Source organism: Castor canadensis, chromosome 11, assembly GCF_047511655.1.
Source record: "Castor canadensis chromosome 11, mCasCan1.hap1v2, whole genome shotgun sequence".
In the NCBI taxonomy this organism is placed as follows: Eukaryota; Metazoa; Chordata; class Mammalia; order Rodentia; family Castoridae; genus Castor; species Castor canadensis.
Window position 1 is genome coordinate 100,142,294 of NC_133396.1, and position 23,983 is coordinate 100,166,276.

The window sequence follows — 23,983 nt, forward strand, 5'->3', positions numbered from 1 at the left end:
CTGAAATAGGGTGGGGAGGGGGTTGAGGGAGAGAGCTGGTGGGGCAACCTAATCAATGTACAATACAAGCCTATTTGGAACTGTCATAATGAATCCCCCCATACAATTAATTTATCCTAATTTTTAAAAAATTTTTAAAAAATAGCAAAACATCTGTTGTGTAAGAATTTATATTAGTTTTATGATCTCTGAATTTTAATTGCCCTTGTGTATAAGAAAAATATATTATAAACACCAGTAGACAAAAAAATCTGAGGCTCAGGGAGGTCAAATAACTTGTTCAAGATCTGATAGCTCCTTAACTGACAGAGTAGGGCCTAAACTCAGATGTGTTTCATTGGAAAATATGTGCTTTTTTCACTTTCTCTATATTGACTCAGTGTGGAATTATCAGGATTCCTAAAGTATTACAAATCACATTTGAAAATTAATAATCAATGATCCAACTCAAGAAAAACCCAGAAGAAAAAAAGCAGCAATTTCAGAGGTCATTAGTTACTTTATAAAACTGTATGCCATTTGGCTTTTCTAGAAAAAAGGCTGGCTGCCTAAGCAGTAAGTTTGCCTATGGATTCCAGAAATCTTTCCCTGAACTTCCGACTCTCCAATTTGACCTGTCTTTAAAGATGACCCAAAACATATATTTAAGTTAACTGTATAGCTCAATAAGAGTTACATTTGACAAATAACTGTTGTTTAGCACCATTATTTTTCTCTTCCTAGTCTAATGCTTTTCATTGATGTGTTTCATCCTGTTATTTACCCTTTCCCAGTCTCACTCATTATTGCAGATCCAGCTACTTGCCATTCTAAAGGAATTTATCTAATTTTATCAGATTTTTATACTGTCATTACAAAAAATCCAGAGTATTTTAATCCTTATAGAACCTAAGTAATGCGAGAGTGCTATTAGCCTCTTCCCATCTTTTAAAGCATTGTTTGTAAAGTTTTTTCAATAATACTATTTCGAAGTCAAACTACTGTTACCATGCTTTTTAAATTTTATATATTAGCCACAAAATCTCCAGAGCCTGAATAATAACTTATCATGGATTTGTCTAGGCCAGCTTGTCCTCTCAATGGATCCAAGGAAGAGAACATGAACCATTGGCTTACCAACAGTTGAACCAAGCTCCAATTTTGAATGGCAGCCAAAGTACTTCACTGTCTGGCCCACTTTCCAGTCTTATCTTCTATCACTTCTCCCATTAACATCAGGCTCAAGCAAGCAGACCACATCAGCATTACCCTGTGACTCTGGGTTGTTTCCATTCCCTCCATGCAGTGCCATGTGGATCCAGACGCCGTGCAGAAGATGGCCAAATTTTCTACACAGAACTACAAGAGTTCCTCTTCACCCTTCTTTCAAGAGTTCTCCTCTTCATCCCTCTTTCAAGCTATCCAACTACTTCAAAGTATTTGTTGGTTCCTCCTCTGGGGTTCCATACTTGTTACTAAAGTTATCACAGTGAATTGTTTATCTCCTTTTACTCCTCTATCTCAAAGGTACATTTCTTTTACAAAGCATGTTGCCAATCTTAGTTTGCATTTGTTTTTCCTATAGCTATTTAAGGGCTGGGTCACCTTTGTTTGGAGAGAGCATAAGCTCCCCAGATATCCCACGGAGACTGACAAAGAGAACAAACTCAGATTTACCTATACTGCACTCTAATGCCCAATAATCTCTTCTTGCTCCCTCTAACTTAAATAGCTTTCAATGAAACTAGTAATTACATAATACAGAAGTACCAGTATTGAAGTATAATACTAGTGAAGTAGTTTTGTTTTTTTTATGTTTACTGTAATTTATTATAAAGGATACAGACCAGACAAATGAAGAGGTATACAGGGCAAGGTCTAGAAGAGTCCCAGGTCTGGGAGCTTCTGTCCCCATGTAGCTGAGGGGCACAACCTTCCCATCATGTGAATGTGTTCACCAACCCAAAAATTAGTTAGGTAGTTATTACAGTCAGTATACAGGGGAGCAAAATCAGACACCCCCAGAGTCTGAAAATATACAAACCGAACCTGAAACTGAACCTGAAAAATTACAAACTGAACCTAAGTTTGAAAAACAGGAGGAGAAGGGAGAGAGGTATAAATGAGAAAGATGGAGGGGGTAATTCTAACTAAGATATAGTAAGTACTTTTTGTGAATGTCACAATGTACCCCTGGTACAACTATAATACTAATAAATAAAATTTTAAAACATTAAATTAAAAAATAGGACTAGGGATACAGCTCAGTGGTGCCTAATATGCTCGAGGCTCTGGGTTCAATCCCCAGTACCACCAAAAAAAGAGAAAGAAATATAGAAAACAAATAACAAATAAATAAATAATTGAAAGCATGTTAATGGAAAACTGTAGTATTCATTTTGAAAAGATTTAGTATCTACTGCACTGTAGGCACCATAATAGGTGATAAAAAGAAAAATATACACAGATGTTCTCAGTGAACATACAATTCAGTTAAGACACACAATGAGGGTTGGAATCATGGCTCAAGAGGTAGCACACTTGGCTAGTAAACACAAAGCCCTGAATTTAAGCCCCAGTACTGCCAATAAAAATAAAAATTTAAGACAATAAAAAAGTAAATTACAACTGTGATGAGTATTAGGAATGGGAAAATTTACAAGGCTTTGAGAGTATGTATTTAAGGAACCTAACCTAGTTTTTGGTTTTATTGAAGATAAGGGAGCAAAACATGCTATAAACTAGACAATGGAAAACAAAAAAAGCAAAATATGTGTATGTCTCTAGCACTAGCCGAAAAAATTTAGCAATCTAGCTGATTCTCTTGTAAAGTATATCCTCACTATGAAAAGATAGATCTCAGAAACCTGATTATAATCTGAACTCCATATAATAAACCTTCCTACCTGAAAAGGATATATTCGTTGTCTAAGACCAGTATATAACTCACTCATTATCTCTATTTCACATTATATAAGTGAATAAATAGATACTCTGGTCTATAAACCAAGGCTTTGTGAGATTTGTTAGTTTGTTTCTGGGGCCTGATAATTCTAGGTGACAAAGAATGGAGGCTAAAACCGAAGTTTTCTGGACAAATAAGGCTGATGTTTGGCCTTGACTATGTTCCATTATCAGTCAGTCAGTTAGCTCATTTTTATTATATTTCAATCTCTGCTCTAGTTTTAATAAATATAGTATCAGGGACTGCTACAAAATGAGTGAAAATTCTGCTAAGAAAAGAATCTGAGCATTGTGGGAATGCATAGTTGTTAAAGGAATGAATGAATGGTAACTTTAAGGGACTCATCACTCTCTCTAAATCAAGTTGCTGATAATTGTAAAGGAGCCAATGACAAAAGTCACAGAAACAGCAGGTTTTTTGTTTGTTTTTTTTTTTGATGGGACTAGGGTTTTGAACTCAGGGCTTTCCACTTGCAATGCTAGCACTCTAACCCTCAAGCCAAACCTCCAGCTCAAAATGGCAGTTCTTAAAAGAAGTGTGGGGTGTTTGCGTGCGTGTGTGCATGCACTCACATGTGTGTAAATAAAAATGCACATACATACCTCCACTCATTGCCATACCAGTGCCACGGTGGCTAGCAGACATTATCATAGGAAGAGGCCAACTACAAAGAAACATAAAAACAATTGTAAAGAGGAAAGTCCCATAGTAGAGTTCATCTTGGCTAAGGAAATATAATTCTGAAATGGGCACTATTTATTATTTTTTTTTCTTTTTCTTTTATTATTCATATGTGCATACAAGGCTTGGTTCATTTCTCCCCCCTGCCCCCACCCCCTCCCTTACCACCCACTCCGCCCCATGCCTCTCCCCTCCACCCCCTCAATACCCAGCAGAAACTATTTTGCCCTTATTTCTAATTTTGTTGTAGAGATAGTATAAGCAATAACAGGAAGGGACAAGGGGTTTTGCTGGTTGAGATAAGGATAGCTATAAAGGGCATTCACTCACATTGATTTCCTGTGCGTGGGTGTTACCTTCTAGGTTAATTCTTTTTGATCTAACCTTTTCTCTAGTACCTGTTCCCCTTTTCCTACTGGCCTCAGTTGCTTTTAAGGTATCTGCTTTAGTTTCTCTGTGTTAAGGGCAACAAATGCTAGCTAATTTTTTAGGTGTCTTACCTATCCTTACCCCTCCCTTGTGTGCTCTCGCTTTTATCATGTGCTCATAGTCTAATCCCATTGTTGTGTTTGCCCTTGATCTAATGTCCACATATGAGGGAGAACATACGATTTTTGGTCTTTTGGGCCAGGCTAACCTCACTCAGAATGATGTGGGCACTATTTATTTTTTAAAAAACAAGTTTTCACATTCCCTTTGTTTCCACTCTCTAATTTGATAATTAAAAATTGGACCAGGAGCATTAGCTCAGTGGTAGAGAACTTATTTATCAGGCACAAGGTTCAATCCCTGCAAAAAAGAATAACTTATTTAAAAAAAAGTATCCCTCCCTTTATAAGATTGTATCACTGTCAAAGTTGAGAAGTGTAAACAATTATAATTCAAATTCTTTTCACAAGGAGAAACATGGGTCACCATGCTGACACCAATTAAAAGTTGGTATGAGCTGGGCTCCTATAATTCTAGCTACTCAGGTGCAGAGATCAGGAGATCATGGTTTAGAGTCAGCCAAGGCTGGCCCAGATCTTATCTCAAAAAAGCCATCACAAAAAAGAGCTGATGGAGTAGCTCAAGCAGTAAGAGTGCCTGCCTAGCAAGTATGAGGCCCTGAGTTCAAATCTCAGTGTTGCCAAAAACAGACAAAAAAATTTGGTATGATCACAAAATAATCAGTAGTTCTTAGTTGAGTGTCTTGCAAGGGGGTCCAGAGATTGGTAATCACTAAAATATGACCACTTGAGCCCTTCAGTTTCTCCAGCTGAATTTGCTAGGTAAGTCAGGCTGGACTTGAACTCAAGATCCTCTTGCCTCAGCATCCTGAATACTGGAATTAGAGGCGCACTGCACCACCACACCCAGCTACTACACCCCCCCCAAAATATCTATATTGAACATAACATTTATTCCCTATCCATAATTAGGATATTATCCATCTCATGTTTTTTCCATCTAATTTCGCTACATCTAGTAACTTTTTTTTGCAGTGCCAGGGTTTGAATTCAGTGCCTACATTTTGAGCCACTCAACTAGTGCCCCCACCCCAACCTGAACCGTTTTTTTTTTGTGATGGGTTTTTTCGAGATTGGGGTGAACTATTTGACCACGCTGGCTCTGAACTGTGATCCTCCTGATCTCTGTCTTCTGAGCAGCTAGGATTACAGGCATGAGCCACCGGCACCCGGCTTAGTATACATTTCTTAATCCACAGTAAATCTGAAATACTTTATCAACCCATCCCTTTTTTTGTTTGGTGAAACTGGAATTTGTACTCAGGGAGCCATACTTACAAAGCAGGTGCTCTATGGCTTCAGCCACGCCTCCAGTTCATTTTGCACTGGTTATTTTAGAAATGGGGTGTCACAGGATAAAAGCGAGAGCACACAAGGGAGGGATGAGGATAGGTAGGACACCTAAAAAACTAGCTACCATTTGTTGCCCTTAATGCAGAGAAACTAAAGCAGATACCTTAAAGCAACTGAGGCCAATAGGAAAAGGGGACCAGGAACTAGAGAAAAGGTTAGATCAAAAAGAATTAACCTAGAAGGTAACACCCACGCACAGGAAATCAATGTGAGTCAATGCCCTGTATAGCTATCCTTATCTCAACCAGCAAAACCCCTTGTTCCTTCCTATTATTGCTTATACTCTCTCTACAACAAAATTAGAGATAAGGGCAAAATAGTTTCTGCGGGGTATTGAGGGGGGGAGCTGGAGGGGGTGGAGTGGGTGGTAAGGGAGGGGGTGGGGGCAGGGGGGAGAAATGAACCAAGCCTTGTATGCACATATGAATAATAAAAGAAAAATGAAAAAAAAAAAAAAAGCCAAAAAAAAAAAAAAAAGAAATGGGGTGTCAAAAACTATTTGGCCTGGGCTGGCCTTGAACTTTGATCCTCCTCATATCAGCCTCCCAACTAGCTAGGACTAAAGAAGTGAGCCACCAGCACCCAGCTCTCATCAAATCCCTTTTTAAATCGTGAATCATTAACTTGTCGAAGCATTTCCATAGAAGACAACCAACATTATTTTATTCTAGACCTAGTTCTCATGCTCAAGCAGAACATGTTGGTAAAACAGAAAGGAGTCTTTGGAGAAAGTTAACGTTCATTTGGAATATCAGCTTAGACAAGGAATATTGAGCATAATTAGATCACATATTCAACACTCTAATGAGAAACAATTTATAGTTGAAAAGATCTCAGAAAGAAATTACCTATAAAATGACAATGGTCACAGTAAGAAAGGAATAATGTTCAAACAAAACAAAAAACACTGGCTAGAAACCACTGATTAATGCAGATTTAACAGAAAAAAATAAATATAAAACGTGGAAAAACAGCCACATAACCAGGACAAACAGGGAACAATGATTTGGTAAGAAGAATCAGAAGACTGAAACCCAGAATGAGCTGCAGCTCGCAAAAATGTCAAGGACAACAAAAGGGGGCTTTTAAAGTGATGCGCAGAGAAAGCAACCCTCCTAACTGGGATGGACAATTTTACGTTAATTGATGACAAAGTGTGAAACAGACTGCTCAAGTATTTTGCCAAAGAGAATGACTACCAGACTGAAATAGAACCAATATTGGCTTGAAAGAAATGACACTCTGAAGAAATGAGAAAATTTTAAGACATGATTTAGCATTCTGAATGCACTTAAATCCCATGACTGAAAGAGCTGAATTAAAATGTTACCCCCAATTTTAAAAAGTGATTAAAATCATAGCCTGGTTATCCTAGTACTGAATAGGTTAAGGATTCTCTCCCCCCACCCCCCCTGCCCCAGTACTGGGGATTAAACCAAGGGCCTTGTGCATGAGCCATCACTTGAGCCATGCCACTAGCTCTTTTTGCTTTCATTATTTTTGGAATAGAGTTGACTTTATGCCTAGACTGGCCTGGACTGTGATCCATTTTTGCTTCCTGCATAGCTAGGATGACAGGCATGCCACTGCACCCAGCTTTTTGAGACAGGTTCTCATCACTACGTTTGCCCAGGCTGGCCTCAAACTCTTGATCTTCTTGCCTCTGCTTCCAGGGTAGCTGGGATTACAGATGTGCACCACCACACCCAGCAAAAAACATTTATTTTTCAAAAATAATCACGATTTCCAGTACCACACAAATGTCCAAATTCTTGTAATCTTGTCATCTCTTACCAGCCAAGTAATTAAGTCCCTTCCCTTGAACCAGGGCAATTCTTCATGACTTGACTGCTTCAAAAATTATAATGCATGTCAGGTGCTGGTGGCCCATGCCAGTAATCCTAGCTACTCAGGAGGCAGAGATCAGGAGGCTCTTGGTTCAAAGCTAGCCTGGGCAAATAGTTCATAAGACCCTATCTCAGAAAAACCTATTACAAAAAAGAGCTGGTGGAATGGCTCAAGATATAGGCACTGAGTTCAAATCCCAGTACCACAAAAAAAAAAAAGAATTATAATGCAGCAAAGTTGGTTGCATGACTTCCAAATTTCCCTTCCTTACTCATGTTGTAAAGAAGGTCAAAATTATCTAGGCAGAGTTTATGTGGAAAGGCCCATATGGAGAAAATAAGTGCTCCCTCCCCGCAACAGCCACAACTAACCCAAGACATAAGCAAACACTGAGGCCCAAGATATCACAGAGAGAAATAAACCATCTGCAGTATTTATTCCCTGTTCAAGCATTAGGGTAAGAGTCTGGTACAGGAAATCAAGACTGATTTAATTTTACTTACATAAAAGCTGACCACTATGAGCCAGTATGATTTCCCTGAGGAAATTTCATTTTTCAGCAAAGACTGAGATCCTTTGGAACAAAGGTTATATCTTACTTATCTTTGCATATCCACCTCCTAAAAGAGTAGCAAGAATACTGGGTGCCATTAGAAAAAAAAAAATCTACTGACATGACTTGTATTAATTTTATTTCCTTTTATGATTTTGTTAATGGAATATTAAAAGATTGCTAAAGACATAGATACACAAATTTCTGCAAGTGATCTAACAATTGTGCTGCAAACAATACCGTCAAGAAACTAAAAGCCATTTCTCCAAAGACACACATATAAGTACATGAAAATATGCTAAACGTCATTAATCATTTATTTCCATACATCTTCCAAAAAGCTCTAAAAGTTAGTAACAGAAAGTCTGACTTAATATTGCAGATATCTCCAGGATGTGTCATCCTGGAAACAGACCCATGTTTCCTGCCGTTTTGTTTCTTTCTCAAAAACATGTCTGGAGTTCCATAACTGCAAGAGCAAATGAGATAGTGAAAGACTCACCTCAACAGTCTACTGTCATCTTTTTCATGACTTGTGAAAAAAGACTAGGGCTTTAAATATAGATTGAGAAGCTCCCCATCATTATACTCCTCCCCTGATATATTTATCTCTTTAAATGAAGCTTCCCCATAAAGCACTAAAAATTTAGATCATTTATTAGCCTCCTTCGTGTTTAGTACAATGTCCAATTTCTGCGATCAGAATTATTCCTGGAATCTGGGTTGGAAAAAACCCGAAGGGTTGTGGTATTTGTGGAGGTGGTTAAAAAATGGCCAGCTTCCCTGGCAGGAACCCAAACAAAGAGGATAGTAGGGCTCAAGATGCTTTGCTGGGTTAGCTTTTTTTTTTTTTAAGGAAAAAAAAAAAAAAAAAGATCTACAGGAACTTTTCTTAGACAGTAGCAAAACCAGCTGGCAATGCCACTTCTAAAGATTAAAGATAAACAGAGGTATGTATATATATGTATATAGTTACATTCCTACATACATGTTATGTGTGTGGGGGGGGGGGTGACCAAAAACATGTATCTTAGCTCTATCCACTAAGAAGGTCTAGAAGCAATAATGTATTGGTAGCAGTGAGCACATCTTACACCCAGATACTGATTTCACAGGAGCCATCTTGAAGAATTCTCACCTGCCAAATCTGGGACAATCTGAACATCACAATAAATAGTGTGAGTAACAAGAGTATAACCCTTTGGACAAAATAGGAATCACTCAGTTCATACCAAGAAAGCAAGCTTTATCATAGAAATAAATAAATCTAGAAGAGCCTGGTTTAAGTGGTAGGAGCGCTTGCCTAGTAAGTGCAAGGCTCTGTGGTCAATCCCCAATACTGCAAACTTCTTAGGAGGCAGAGGTCTAGAAGATTTAGGTTCAAAGTCAGGCCAGGCAAGTGGTTCTAGAGACCTTATTTTCAAAATACCTAATTCAAAAAAGAGTTGGTGGAATGGCTCACATGGTAGAATGCCTGCCTAGCAAGCATGAGGCCCTAAGTTCAAACCCCACTACTACTCCCTCTACCCTCCCCAAAAGAGTTCTGACTACAGAACTGTAAAGTAATACATTTACGCTGTTGAGTTTTGTCTTGTTTTGCAGTACTGGGGATTGAACCCAGGGACTCACACATGCTAGCAAGTGCTCTACCACTGAGCTACACTCCTAGCCCAGGAGGCCCAGGAGCCTCTATGAGGCTCCCTCAAATACCAAAATCCAGCAAGGCACCAGCTCAAGCCTGTAATCCTAGCTACTGAGGTGATAGAGATCAGGAGGACTGCAGTTCGAGGCCAGCCCCAGGAAAATAATTTTTAGAGTCCTTACCTCAAAAATAGCTAACACAAAAATAGTGCTGGTGAAGAGGCTCAAGTGATAGTGAGTGCCTGCCTAGCAAGTATGAGACCGAGTTCAAACCCCAGTACCAAAGGCCTGACATGACCTTTATGTCCTCTCTCCCTACTCTGAAGGGTTCACTTCATCTACATAGCTTTATGTCGACTGAGAAAATATTTCCCTCCACTTGAGGAAGTACCAGGAAGGCTGAGAACCAACCTCCAGAACTTTTACCCACTACCTCTACATTTTCTGGCACGACAGCCCTTACCGATAAATAGTGAGATGTGGAGATAGAGGACGCTGTGAACCCAAGTTCTTATTCCAGAACCGCTCCATTTCTTCCTTAGCTGTAGTTCCCATAGGAACAGCACTGAAACAAAACCAGAAGGTGAAAAAAAGTACTGGAAGCAAGCTTAGTTTAATATTTTACATAACAAAAAGCTAAATAAAAAAAAAAGTAAAGTGAGCTGCACAAACCCAACTAAGTTAGGAAAATATTATTTTTCTAAATGCCCAATTTTATTTTTGGAGGGGGAGTACTGGGATTTGAAAATACCTAAAACTAAAGATTATAAGAAAGAAAAGCATTAAGAGGAAAAAAGACAAAACAGAAAGAAGAGAGTTAAATATCAAGAAAGCAATCAATGAAGTTAAAAATAATAATAAAGCTGAAAATAAGGAAAATTAAAAGAAGACCAAAGAAATACTCTCCCTTCTTCTGCTCCCACGTACAAAAATAGTAGGGGCTAGAGGCATGGCTCAAGTAGTGTCTGCCTAGCAAGTGTGGAGTCCTGAGTTTAAATCCCAATACCCCACAAAAAAAAACAGTGGAAGCTGGGGAGTTAACTCAGTAGTACAATCAAGTACAATGCCCTGGGTTCCATTCCCAACATCACAAAAAAAAAAAGAAAGAAAACAAGTACAAGGCCCTGAGTTCAAACCCCAGCACCAATAAATAAATAAATGACTAGGAAAATTAATAAAATATTTTTTTAAAAAATAAGAGAAAAAAATCAGAAACATAGTAACCACAATTACTAAATTTTCAGCCAACTGTCTACTACTTCCTGCTTTCATACATATTCTCCAAATCAAAAGCAACAAACTACTGCTTTTCCCTAAGGGGGAAAAATTTAATTAATAATAATCTCTACAAATTTAGAAACTTACTTTCTGATACACAGCTGAGGATTAACATGGGCTCGGAGGCAATGCCGGCCAACATGTCTGCAAGAGAAAAAGAGTCAAGAACCAATATACTAAATCTGGCTCCAGTGGCTCATTCATATAATCCTAGCTATTTGGGATGCTGAGATTGGGAGGATCAAGGTTCAAGGTCAGCCCAAGCAAACAGTTCCCAAGATCCCGTTTCCAAAACAACCAAAGCAAAACGGGACTGGAGGTGTGCACCTCCAGTAAAACACCTGCTTTGCAAGTGCAAAGCCCTGAGTTCAAACCCCACTTAAAACACCTGCCTGGCAAGCTCCAAACCCTGAATTCAAATCCCAATACTGTCAAAAAAAAAAAAAAAGAACCAATACACATTTAAAGGTCATCAACTTTTCTATGTTTGTACAATATTAGCCTCAAGCTTGAGGGCTAAATTAAAAATATGATGAGAGCTGAGGGTGTAGTTCCAAGGTAATACCTGTTCTTAGCATACATGGGACCCTGGGTTTTAACCTCCAGCACCAAAACATAAATAAACCATGATGAAAACAATCACATGATCAGAGTCTGTTTTCTGGTTGAAAAGCTACAACTCCATGTAACTTGAAAATAATCAGAAATACTTCCTACAAATGCAAAACAAAGTTTTAACAAAACACAAATAATACAAGGTTAAAAAAAATAACCAAAGTTGGTAATATGCAACAGAAAGTTTTTCTTTTTTTATGAGCTACATCTTATAGGAAATGATGATTAAAAGACGGGTTAAAATAACAAAGGACTGAGGGTATAACTCAGTGGTACGGTAGAGGGCTTGCCTAAGATGCAAGGGTAAGGCTCTGGTTTCAACCACCAGAACGGTAAAAACAAAACAAATAAAAACCAGAGTAAGACATTGGCAACAAGCATATAGCTTAGTTACAGCAGCAACCTGCTACAAATGGATAAATTAAACTTTGAAGAATAAGGGATTTGTGGAGGGAGGGTCATTTCAGGAGTTATTATCAAGTTCCAGACAACCTAGATGAACTTCAAGTTAGAAAGTCTCATAGCCAGGTGATGGTGGCTCATTCCTATAATCCTAGGAATAAGCCACCTATTCACCATTCCTATAATGGGAGGATCATCATTCAAGGCCAGCTTGGGCAAATAGTTAATGAGACCCCCATCTCCAAAACAACCCAAGCAAAATGGACTGGAGGTATGGCCCAAGCAGTAGAGCGTCTGCTTTGCAAGTTTCAAGCCCTGAATTCAACCCTCTCAAAAAAAATCTCATAAAAAAAAAGAAAAGATTTTTTTCTATCACTCCCATGAAAAGGTACTTAACTTTTTTTTTTTTTTCTTTTGGGTGAGACTGGGGTTTGAACTCGGGCTTCACACTTGCAAAGGGCAGGCACTCTATCACTTGAGCCACACCTCCAGTCCAAAAGGTACTTAAAAGAAACATTACATCTTCTACCTAAAAGTTGTATTTTTGAAATGTATACATTAGTGCCAGAACTGCTTTTCAAGTCAAAATGTGAGCAGGCATTTTATCTAAGGCAAATCTAACTGATCCAAAGTTTACAATGTTATGAAAAACATCCAGCCACACCATACCCTTTAGTCACATCATTACATCAAATCTTTGCAAAAGCACTTAAGTAGGGGATCATGGTGAAGTTCTAGACATAAAAATTAAAACTATGTTGATTCTACAAGTTTATTATATATACACTAGGTGCAAGGCACCAAGGGGATATAAAATGTCATTAAGACCCAACAATCTTCTAAAAAAAGCTCATGATGTCCCTCATAATAGATACGTGTTCCAAAAGCAGTACACCAGAAGGGCCCACTATTTGAAGGGAAAAATCCAACCAACACTTCTTACTTCAGTTCTTCCCTCTTTCCAGAGATGTGAATATAGACATTGTATAACCAAGGCTTTCAGAAAGAAGTGGGAACACATCTTTTTAAATCCACTGAATTGTCTCTGAAGTTGCAAGGCACACATTCCTTACACCAGGCTAGGCCCAGTCACTCAGCTACCCAGCAAGTTTGCAGATGTGGGCTGGAATCTATGGCGTGCTCTCTGTCTAGTGCTATTGTTTCTCAAATACCAATGTAAGCTTTCCACAAGGTCCTTACTGAAATGAGTTGCACAAACTCCATAACCTTATTCCAAATATGACGAAAGAAGATATTTATCCTTGATTTTCATGTGAAACCAGGAATTATGAAAGACTTTCTTTTTCTACTCAAGAATGATGCTTACTTAAAATGTTACAGCTAGAAAATAGTGCACTTTTTTTTTTTTTGGGTGGAACTGAGGTTTGAACTCAAAACTTCAAGCTTCCAAAGTAGGCACTCTACCACTTGAGCCACACCTCCAGTCCATTTTGCTCTGGTTATTTTGAAGATGGGGTCTTGAGAACTATTTGCCTAGGCTGGCCTCAAACCTCAATCCTCCTGATCTCAGCCTCCCAAGTAGTTAGGATTACAGGTGATAGCCACCAGTGCCTGGCATAAATCTATCATCATATTAAGCAAAATATAAAATCAAATGACCCAGGTCTCATGTTTTATCTCATACAGAATCTAGACATAATATAAAATATATACACATAAATGTACATAGATACAATATATATACGTATGTAACACGCATATACATATATATGTACATACACACACACACATGAATGTAATGTGGGTCTGTTTGGGAGATGAGGTGGGAAAAGGGAAAGAAGATGGGGAGTGAATAATAGCAAAATACATTGTGTCTATGTATGAAGATAGCATAATGAAATCCACTGAAAGCTGTCTGAAAATGGGGGGAAAAGGCAAACACGGTCAAGAAAGAGCAATAGGGGAATCAATCTGATCAAAGTACAATATATGCATGTGTGAAATACTATGAAACCCCTTTGTACAATTAATATACACTAAAAAAAGCAAATTTCTTGGCAGTGAATCCTAGTATGGACAGTGTTACGCAATCAAAATGATACTGTCAGTATATACTTAATGAGTATTATCTCAGGGAACTGATTCCAGGACCCACAACAAACACCAAAATCCATGGATGATTAAATCATTTCTATGAAATAGTGTGGTTATAGCCTATTCTCTAGATTGCTTATAATGTAAATACATGCTGTATTGTGCAAGGAAGTGCAGTCCAAATACAACCAATCATAGGCCTAACTACACAGTATGAAAAAGGAATGAGAAGCAAACAATTCTTAACCAATGCGTGCTAGAGAGAGACTGAGGATCCGTGAAATGATGGGAGGCTACAGCAGGGTACACCTACACATCGCTTCATTCATGTGGACTCAGTGTAATGCTTGGGGGTGGCATATTCAAGCTTTGCTTTTTGGAACTTTCTGCAACTTGTCTTTCAAGTATTTTCAATCAGAATTTGGTTGAATCCATGAATGAGGAACCTGAGGATGAAGATGGGCTTCTAAACACAAATCCTGAAACTCTGAAAACGAACTGTGTGGAACCAGTAAGATCATTTGAAACTAAACATTAATTCATCCAAAAGTCCCTAACAGCTACCAAAATATGTCAAAAAACATTCAATTATGATTAAATCATCTAGAATAAAGGAAGTAGGTCTGGAAAGACTGGTCTGGTATTCTTAGTAAAAAGATGCATAGGAACATGAAAGGCGAAAAAAAAATGAAGGATTAAGATAACCGATCTCAACTCCAAGTGGAATCATTTTGTCACAGAGAAAAACTAAACAAAGTCTATTTTTATACTGCATGACTGAAATGGAAAGAGAAATGAAAAGGTATTTGGGTAAAATCAGGGATTGAAATCAACAGTACTGAAGCTAACTTTCCATAACAAATAGTTTCCAAAAATAGGGCTGGCACAAAACTGTGCTGAGATTTGTGCCGGCAGTCCCTAGGCCTAGAGAATGAGACCTAGACAGTGTAGAGTTTAAAATAAAAGAAAATCTAGGCTGGACAGTAAATTGATCTTGATAAAAGGTGGGTATCCCACTTTTATCCCACTTTTTACCCACTCCTTCACCCCATAACCCAAAGTTAAAAAGAAAAAAAAAAAAAAAAACTTAAAAGAATTCCACAGGGAGCAGCAGAGACCCAACCTGAGTGCTACGGGCCTGGCACAGATCCAGGCTTCCTGCAGCTTCTACCAGGGGTCTGTAAGGGACTTGGACAGTTCCCACTCATTGCCAGCAGCAGGTAGTGTTCGAACGAATTAGAAGGCAAAACAGACCAAGACCCTCTCTCCCGTCTCCCACTATTGCCCCCTCCCCGGACCGATCCCTAAGTAAGACCTCGTAACAGTAGGGCCATGGTCAGCTGATTTCGCAGTTAGGGCAATTTTTAGGAACTCGACTCTGGGTGGGGCAACAAAGCAATCTGAAGAAGACGTATTGGAAGTGGGGGAAGAAGAAGGAACGAGAACCGCGCCACTCCTCAGTACGTTGTAACTGACCTAGATGCCCTACGTAGCCAGCCTCACCCAAACGGTTGAGGGGGGAGGGTGGGGAAGGGTCTCTAGGACTCCAGAACGAGTGGCCTCCGCACCCACGGGTCCTTTCCCTGCCCATGCACAGCATAAACCACTGCTAGCAAGATATGAGGAGCCAGGTCAAGTCTCCCAAGGGTCACAGGGACGGAGTCACAGCCCCAGAATAAAGTCACCTCAGCAGGAGCGCAGCCATCTTGGGTTCCGGCCTGGACGGAAGTGACGTATACGCACCCCCTTCGGAGGGCGGGGGCGGACTGGGGGGGGGGTTGTCACGTGACAACACGGAGACCTTTAAAAGGCTCCGGGAGCCGCTCTGCCTAGCTCTCTTTATTGGTTGGCGGTTTTCTTGCCATCTTTCCTTCCGCTGAACTTTACCGGTATTTGCCAGGATTTCGGCAGAAAGGCCGCTAGCTTAAAATCTGCAGTCTGAGTTTAGCCTGCAATGTGTGTTCAATTTGTACCGCTCTACCAAACAGAGGATTTGTTCAGATTTTTCACGCTCTTTTCCTCCCAGGCCGGCCTAAAATCGTCGGGGTTGGCTGGCTGAGACACCCAGAGAAAAAGATACTTTGGGCTTCTGGTTCTGATGTAAAGCTTCAGCCGGAAGGAGCTAACACAAATTGAAACCCAATTTAGGGAGTGAGGCGGAGCCGCGAGAAGACCTTGCACCACCATCTTCAAGGTCAGGGTTCCTCCTTTAGCCACCTAAGGCCCGCCTTGGGCTTCAGCTATTGAAGTTGCTACACTTCCACTAGTCAAAGACACTCCCTTGTTCTTTCAGCGCTGTGTGGGTGACACCCACAACCAGAGGAACATGGGGTGTGGAGGAGAGTCCTCTTTGATTTGTAGATATAAACAGTTTTGAGTGAACCCAAATACAGGAATCAATTGCAGAGCGTTCGCGACTGAAGAGAGAAAATGAGCAAATAAGGAAGGAATGAAATAGAATGCAAAAGTTCTTGACCTTTGTGGGGGGCGGGGGGAGAGTGAGGAGGAAGAAAGAGGACAATCCAAAGCAATTTATATTCTGCAGTAAAACATGTTCAGCTATATTAATATTCAATCTCGTTTATATTTAGCATCTCTACATTTTTCCTTTCAGGATTTAAATAGCACACATTCGCTTATTTCTGCATCAAATGAATAATGCTGCTTTGCATTTCTATAAGGCTTGAAAACGAAACCATTTTTAGAGACTTTAGGATTGGAAAGAACCTTAGAGGCTCTCTGATCCAACCTTCTACCAGAGGAGGAACTTCCTCTCCTCTCCTGCAATCCTGGATCTTCAAGACTGCGCTAGACCAAAATAAAAGGGGCTGGAGGAGGCTGGAGGCATGGCTTAAGTGGTAGAGAGCCTACCTAGCACGCTTAAGGCCATGAGTTCAAATTCCAGTACCACCAAAAAAAAAAAAAAGCTCCAACATATTCAATGGGTACCGCAAAAAAAATCAGTTTCACTCCGTCATGGTGACAAAAGCCTAAACTACCAGCACTGGGGTGCCTGAGTGAGGCAGGAGGATGCGAGAGCTGCCCATATCACCACCTCCCCCACAAAAGAAAATCATTTAGTAGACAGCTTAATCATGAGAAAGCTTTGTTGAAGTAAAATGTTTTTGCTATTGCTCTTCCGGCCATTGTTCCTCCTTTGATCCTCTGGAGTTTCACGTTAATGAATACAATGAATGTCTCTTTCACTTAGTCTTTAAATAATTTCGTTTAATATATATATATATATATACTATTGACTTTTTTCCCAGAGTCTGTAAAAAGTGCTAGAGGGGATTCAAAGATAGAAGTATACATATAGAGTCCTGAAGAAACTTATAACCTTAGGAGGATCAAGAAAGAAAGAATAGCTGGGCATTGGTGGCTCACACCTGTTATCCTATCTACTCCTGAAGCAGAGATGGGGGAATTTTGGTTTGAAGCCAGCCCAGGCAAATAGTTTGAGAGACCCTATCTCAAAAATCCCCAACACAAAACAGGGCTAGCAGAATGGTTCAAGAGGTAGAGTGCCTGCCTAGCAAGCATGAGGTCCTGAGTTCAAACCCCAATACCCGCAACAACAACAACAAAAACCTCAACTCTGGTCATCTAGACATTCCCATCCCAGACTTCACCCGAAAATCTTCAAGAGATGCTTACAATGTACCAGATTAAACCCATCCTCATTAGTTACCATGAAAGGTCCTTCACAAACTAGTTTCAACCTCTCTATTCAGACTCGTTTCCTACAATATCCCTTCAAGTTCCCCGAAATCAGATGGCACAAGATGTGCCTAACTATGCCCAGAGCTTGCAAACCTACCTAACACGTGTGCACGTGTGTATGTGCACACACAGACAACCACAAGCACATGCAAATAAGCACATTTTCTCACCACTTTGTTTCTGTTTTTGCTACTCTGGTCATGCTTCCTACCCATTCCCTCTTTTCAAAATGGCACTGATTCTTCCAGGCTGGGCCATATCTCACATTGCCTCCTCAACCTGACTGACTGCCCCTTGCAGTCAGGTTGAGTTTATTTAATAAAGTTCATTTATTAAATGAAATTTTTTTGTTTTTAATCTTTCACACAACATAAGCCTCCCCCAACTAGATTTTGAACTTGCAGGAGGAATTTAATTCTTCTTCTTTTTTCTGTTACCTGCATTGACATAGTTTACATATAGCTAGCATGCAGCATAATTTTGTTGCCTGGCTTTAAAGTGAAAATGCACTTAAAGTGAAGCACAAGGTATTGAAGGATTTCTTAACAAAGAGAGAAAGGTTTGGGGCTTCTTCCCTGGAAATTTTCCAGTGAAGAAAAGTTTCTATGTCCAAAGATGCAGGGAAATGGATTAAAAAAAAAAAGATTCCCAAAGGACTGGGTCATCTCATGAAGTCTGTAATGCAGCCCATGTCATCAAGATAACAAGAAATATTCTATTTGGGGAGTCTTCTACGGAGAACCTGCCTCTAACTCTTAGGGCCCTCAGACAGCCACCTCAAGCAAAGAAGCTAAGGAGGAATCCCTTTCTGTGGCCTTTGTATTTAGGTTTCCCTGCTTATCTTCCCCCAAAGAAGTGTGTCTGTGTCCTTTTTTTTTCTACCCCTCTCCCTAACCACCCCCCCAACATTCCAGCCTAGGGCAGGGGGAGGCTAGTAGACACAAAGCCCTCTGTGTAAGGGGTGGTATGTGTTCCCCCACCCCTCCACCCAGAGTATACAATGCCTCTTCTGCTCCCTGCACTCTGGCCCCTTCCCCACCACCTCTTAACTGCACATGCCAGGCTGCAATTGGTTACTAGCTCAGGACAGCCCCCTCATGCTGGGGCCCTAGGGGATTTTAAGCAGGTTCCAGGAACCACCCGCTCAGTTCCTTGTCCCCCACTTTCTCCACCCTGCAGGCGCTCCAGGCCCTAGCCCCTTCCCCAGCTATGGCTCCTGGGGCTCCCTCATCCAGCCCCAGCCCTATCCTGGCTGCTCTGCTCTTCTCTTCTTTGGGTAAGTGGAGCCACCGCAGTCTGGGAACCCTGCGACTCAGGTGTTCTCTCAGAACCTCCCACTGCCTACATTAGACTCCTCACTGCAAAGAGCCAGTGAACAAGAGCAGGAAGGTGATGTTATAGTTAGAGAAAAAAATCATTTGGAGGGAGTCAGAAAAGGTATCCTGTGAAGGGAGATGGTAAAAGAGATCGTGGAGAGCTTCCCTGAGTGGGCATGACTATGCTAGGTCAGAAACCAGTCCCATGCCCCCAGAGCCATGCTTCCTGGTAGGAAGCAAGATTAGAGTGTGGGAAGGAGCAGGATCAAGCAGTGGGTTTGGGTCCCCACTCATCCCCTTGTAGTGCAAGAAGTATCCAACCTTAGTTTCCCAGAAAAGAAGAGTCAGGGAGTGTGGTCTGAGGAGGGAGTGCAAGGGTTGTGGTTTCAGCTACTCAGATTCTTTTTTTCCTGGTGCTTCAGTTTCTCTCTTTGGCTCCTCATCTGTCATGTGGGTAAGTCCTAGGATCTTGTCCTTCTAAAATTGGCCATCCTTTCTTTCATAAGGGCTTCATAAATTGGCCAGCCCTTCCTTGGCCTCTGATAGATGTTGGGCAAGCAAGAGAAGGTTATAGCAAGATTAATTAAATGGACCCTTCCCTTGTCCAAATTGCCTTGAATCCTAATACAACAGGTAGAGGAGTAGGCAAGCAGGGATGAGGGATGAGAAGCAGCAGGGGAGGGGAAAAGGTCAGAAAGTCCAAGGCTTTCTGATATCAGCTACTTGAGTTGTAAATCCTGAACCTGGACTTTTTCTCAGAACCCTGAGAAAATGTTCAAGATAGAAAGTTGGAGAAAGGCATAACAAGGGAAATAGGAGAAGGAATTGTGGGTTATAAGGGGGAAAGACAGTGCTTTCCCAACATCTGTCCCACTCATAGAACGATTGGGCAGAGCTGAGAAGGGCGATGGTTGGTATTATAACAGGATGAATAGAAGTCAGAGCCAATGAATAATCTCCCTTATTACATTGGGGATTCCCAAGAAAGCTGTAAGGATGAAGCCTCAGGAGGTAAGTAAATGATATTGCATGCTGAGATGGGAGACTCAGTATGATGAGGGTGAGGGTGGAGGTGACATGAGCCCCCAACATTGCTCAGACAATGGGACTTTATTTGTTTGGTTGCCTCCTCCTCTTCTTGTAAAACAAAGGGGTCTACAGTTGCCCCCATCTAGGGCCAACCCACACAGTCTCCCTGGAATGGCCTTCCCTGTGTGGGTGAGCCTTGAGGGTGGCACTATGCCAGAATGGCTGAGAGGAGGGAGAGGATGGTTGAATCACAGAGGTTCACATGCAGTCATCTGAGCTCTGGCCTTGGGATCTTGCTCTGCACCTTGAAAGAGGTATGAGGTCCTTCCTTGCCTGACTCCCCAGTCAAGAACAAGCAGTGTGCCAATCAGGATTCAGCAGTAAGGACAGTTGTTTCAAGGAAGAAGAGCTACATTCTCTAGTTATCTTCATTTTTTTCTGAATGAATTTTGAGTTTGCTGTACTGTGAAATACTATACAGCTGTTAAAAGTAGGATTGATGTCTAAGAATTCACATGGAAAGTTTCCCCAGGTTCGTTTTTTCTTAAGCAAACCCCAATGCTGCAGAAAAAAAGATTTAAGTCCAGGTATATCTTGAGTTTGTTGAGTTTGATACATAGGAAGTGCATATACATTAAACTGATAGTAGTGCTTCTACCTGGGATGCACTACAAAGAAGGAATTGGTCGAGGTAGGTATCAAAGGAGACTTTAACTTCATCTCTATTGCTTAAATAATTTATGGAGAACAATGCAATATATACTACCTTTATAATTTATGGCATTTAAAACCCTGCCTCTAAAGGATAGCGTAAGAATTAGACATTGCCTGGGTGGGGTCATGTGCGTGTCTCTAATTCCCACACTCTGGAGGCTGAGGTAGGAGGAGGTGAGTTTGAGGCCAATCTGGGCTACACAGTGAAACCCTGTCTCAAGAAAAAGATAAAGGGGCTAGCAGTGTGGCTCAAGAGCCCCTGCCTAGTAAGTGCAAGGCCCTGAGTTCAAACCCCAGTATCCGCTCCCCAACAAAAAGAGAGTTAGATTCTGACTCAAGCTAAAAGGCAACCCACCTTCTAGAAGTCCTCAAGAGAGGTTGATTTCATGTGTTGTACAGACGTGCTGAGAGCCGCATTTACACTCACCAATTCAATTAGCACAGAGAGCTCCAGGCCTCAGAACTTATTGTTTATTTGCTATGGCCTTTGACCTGTGACTCAGCCTTGACTGCATATTGATCTCATGTCTTCATGTCCCTTACTGGGTCACATGTTCTATCTGATTTCCCCTCTGTGCTTGCAGTGCTGTCCCCAGCCCAGGCCATTGTGGTTTACACGGACCGGGAGGTCTATGGAGCTGTGGGCTCCCGGGTGACCCTACACTGCTCCTTCTGGTCCAGTGAGTGGGTCTCAGATGACATCTCTTTCACCTGGCGCTACCAGCCTGAAGGAGGCCGAGATGCCATTTCGGTGAGTGCCTAGGGGATCTTGGGGCTGGATAACAGAAAAGATGCTTCAAAGAAAAACAGAAGGACTAAAAGTGTGACTCAAGTTGTAGAGGGCCTGCCTCACAAATGCAAGTCCCTGAGTTTAATCCCCAGTTACCCACGCCTCCCCCACTAAAAAAAAAAAAAAAAGCAGAAAGGAGAATTAAATCTTTACGAGCCATAACACCAACCTGGCAAGGTAAGTGGCAACCTTTTTCATCCTGACTAGGACTTGTCTGCACTGTCCTCCTTCCCACAGCACTACCCTCCCCCAGCCAGGATTCCTTCCCCTGAGGCCGGTGTCAAGTTTTGACAGCTTTGTTCACACTAGGGTCCTCTCACATGCTTCCCTTCATTCCTCATAGATCTTCCACTATGCCAAGGGGCAACCCTACATTGACGAGGTGGGGACCTTTAAAGAGCGCATCCAGTGGGTAGGAGACCCTCGCTGGAAAGATGGCTCCATTGTCATACACAACCTAGACTACAGTGACAACGGCACTTTCACTTGTGATGTCAAAAACCCACCAGACATAGTGGGCAAGACCTCTCAGGTCACGCTCTATGTCTTTGAAAAAGGTGTGAGAAGGGACAGGGAGTCTGGGAGGCATCAGGGAGGATTGATAGTCTGAGGGAAGAGAGGAAAAGCATGGCCTATTGATGGTCAGCCTCTGGGGGAGGGAGGAGGTTGGGAGGATGGGGAGAAGACAGCCTTGGCCAGAACTCCTCCATCCCCATACTTAAGGAACAGGAGTGGGGTGAGGAACCACAGATTCAGGTCCCTGTTCATTCCCCCACTTTTTTTCCCTTCCCTCCTAGTGCCCACTAGGTACGGGGTGATACTAGGAGCTGTGATCGGAGGCGTCCTCGGGGTGGTGCTGTTGGTGCTGCTACTTTTCTACCTGGTTCGATACTGCTGGCTACGCAGACAGGCGGCCCTGCAGAGGCGGCTCAGGTAAGGGGCGGAGCCTGACTGATCACCCTCATTCCCCTCTCCCTAGTCTGGGTAGAAGCTACTTCGTGGTGGGAGGGCCAAAGGAAAGAAGTGGAAACTGTGTCGGCTGGGCCAGGGGTTCCAGCGAGACCAAGTCCACAGCACCCCGTTTTCCTGCAGTGCCATGGAAAAGGGGAAATTGCACAAGTCTGCGAAGGACTCGTCGAAGCGTGGGCGGCAGGTTAGCGGGGCTTGGGTCTGGATAAACTGGGGAGGAGAATCCTGGGAGCCGCAGGGCAGCAGTGGGGGTGGGGGGCACAGTCAAGCCCCACCAGACCGGTGGCTGATGCGTGCACTCCTCTGTCTAGACGCCAGTGCTGTACGCCATGCTGGACCACAGCAGAAGCACCAAAGCTGCCAGTGAGAAGAAGTCGAAGGGACTGGGGGAGTCTCGAAAAGATAAGAAATAGCGGTTAGCGGGCCGGGCGGGGGTGCGGGGGTCAGGGGCGACGGAGGCCTCCAAAGGCGCTCAGGTGGTGGTCATCGAGATGGAGCTTCGAAAGGATGAGCAGAGCTCGGAGCTTCGGCCTGCTGTCAAGTCCCCCAGCAGAACCAGCCTCAAGAACGCCCTCAAGAACATGATGGGCCTGGACTCAGACAAGTGATCACCACCCCTCCGGGCCCTGCCAGAGCAGGGGGACCTAGGCTCCTCTTAGCCCCCGTCTAGGTGCTTGCCTCCCTTGCTCCCCAGCCCTGCCCTGCTCTCACCTCCTGTTGAGATGTAAGTTTCATTCCAAAATTCATTCCCAATCGCTTGTACTCTCCCTGACCTCACCCCTTGGCTTTCTGGGAGCCCAGGGACTAATCCTACCCCTCACCTGCCCCCAAGGGCTGTGTGTTTGGTGCCTGTCCCTTGGGCACTGAGAAGAAAGGGACCTTGAGAGTCCCTACCCCAACTCCAGGCCATTTGGCCTTCTCATCTCCTGCTCCCTATCCTGACCCCCTGGCTCTTTCCTTTCTTGCCCCTTCCTCCATCAGGTGGCCCAACTCAATTCTCTGTCCTCCAGCTAACACCCATGTCACCCACATCACACTCTCCTTTGGGGTTTATTTAGGTTGTTGATTATTTTTTATTTTTTAATCCATTTGTTTGTTTACCTGTGCCCATACTCTGTCCTGTCCCCCATGACTGAGGACCAATGACGTCATGTGGCTTTGCAGTCCCCACCCCCATTAGGACCTTAATGGAGAGCCAGCCAGCCCAAGCAGAGGGACCCCTAAATCCTTAGACCTCACCTACAGGATTAATGCCCCATGACTTTGTTAAAACATTATTTTGGGACTCAAGACCTAGGCGAAGGAGAGAGAGAGAGAGACAATGATCCTCATAGGTCAGGGGTGGCAGAGGGGGCAAGTGAGCCTTAGAAATGGCTTTAAACAATCAAGCAGAAAACTGGGGGGGAAATGGGAAATAGGAAAAGAGACTGTACTCCCAGCCACAGGTGATTCTTAGAATTTTTCTACATTCTGTATATTTCTTCTCAAGTCTCCAAGTGTCCTTAAATGTTTAATAAACACTGACATTTCCAGAAGCTGCTGCCTCCATCTTGCATTTCCTAG

General features: G+C 42.1%; 3 protein-coding genes across 4 annotated transcripts in view; 2 read left to right on the forward strand and 1 right to left on the reverse strand.

The window, feature by feature from the left end:
• Positions 1-15,644, reverse strand: part of Sdhc (succinate dehydrogenase complex subunit C) — a 30,721-nt gene extending 15,077 nt beyond the window's left edge. The window contains exons 1-4 of one of the 2 annotated variants that reach the window (XM_074047649.1): positions 15,565-15,644; positions 10,895-10,951; positions 9,993-10,094; positions 3,547-3,608 (exon numbers count right to left, since the gene is read on the reverse strand). In XM_074047649.1, the coding sequence (XP_073903750.1) occupies positions 3,547-3,608; positions 9,993-10,094; positions 10,895-10,951; positions 15,565-15,584 (241 nt within the window). In that variant the 5' untranslated portion in view covers positions 15,585-15,644. The remainder of the gene's footprint in view (positions 1-3,546; positions 3,609-9,992; positions 10,095-10,894; positions 10,952-15,564) is intronic. The other variant, XM_020169733.2, reaches the window with a different exon arrangement.
• Apoa2 (apolipoprotein A2) overlaps positions 1-23,983 on the forward strand; it is a 450,260-nt gene that overhangs the window by 370,107 nt on the left and 56,170 nt on the right. The gene's annotated exons all lie outside the window — the stretch shown is intronic.
• Positions 18,693-23,955, forward strand: Mpz (myelin protein zero). The gene is given in 6 exon segments (XM_020169734.2): positions 18,693-18,878; positions 21,246-21,412; positions 21,795-22,008; positions 22,249-22,384; positions 22,544-22,604; positions 22,732-23,955. Coding segments are annotated over 6 exon segments (942 nt in total). The 5' UTR covers positions 18,693-18,811; the 3' UTR covers positions 23,029-23,955.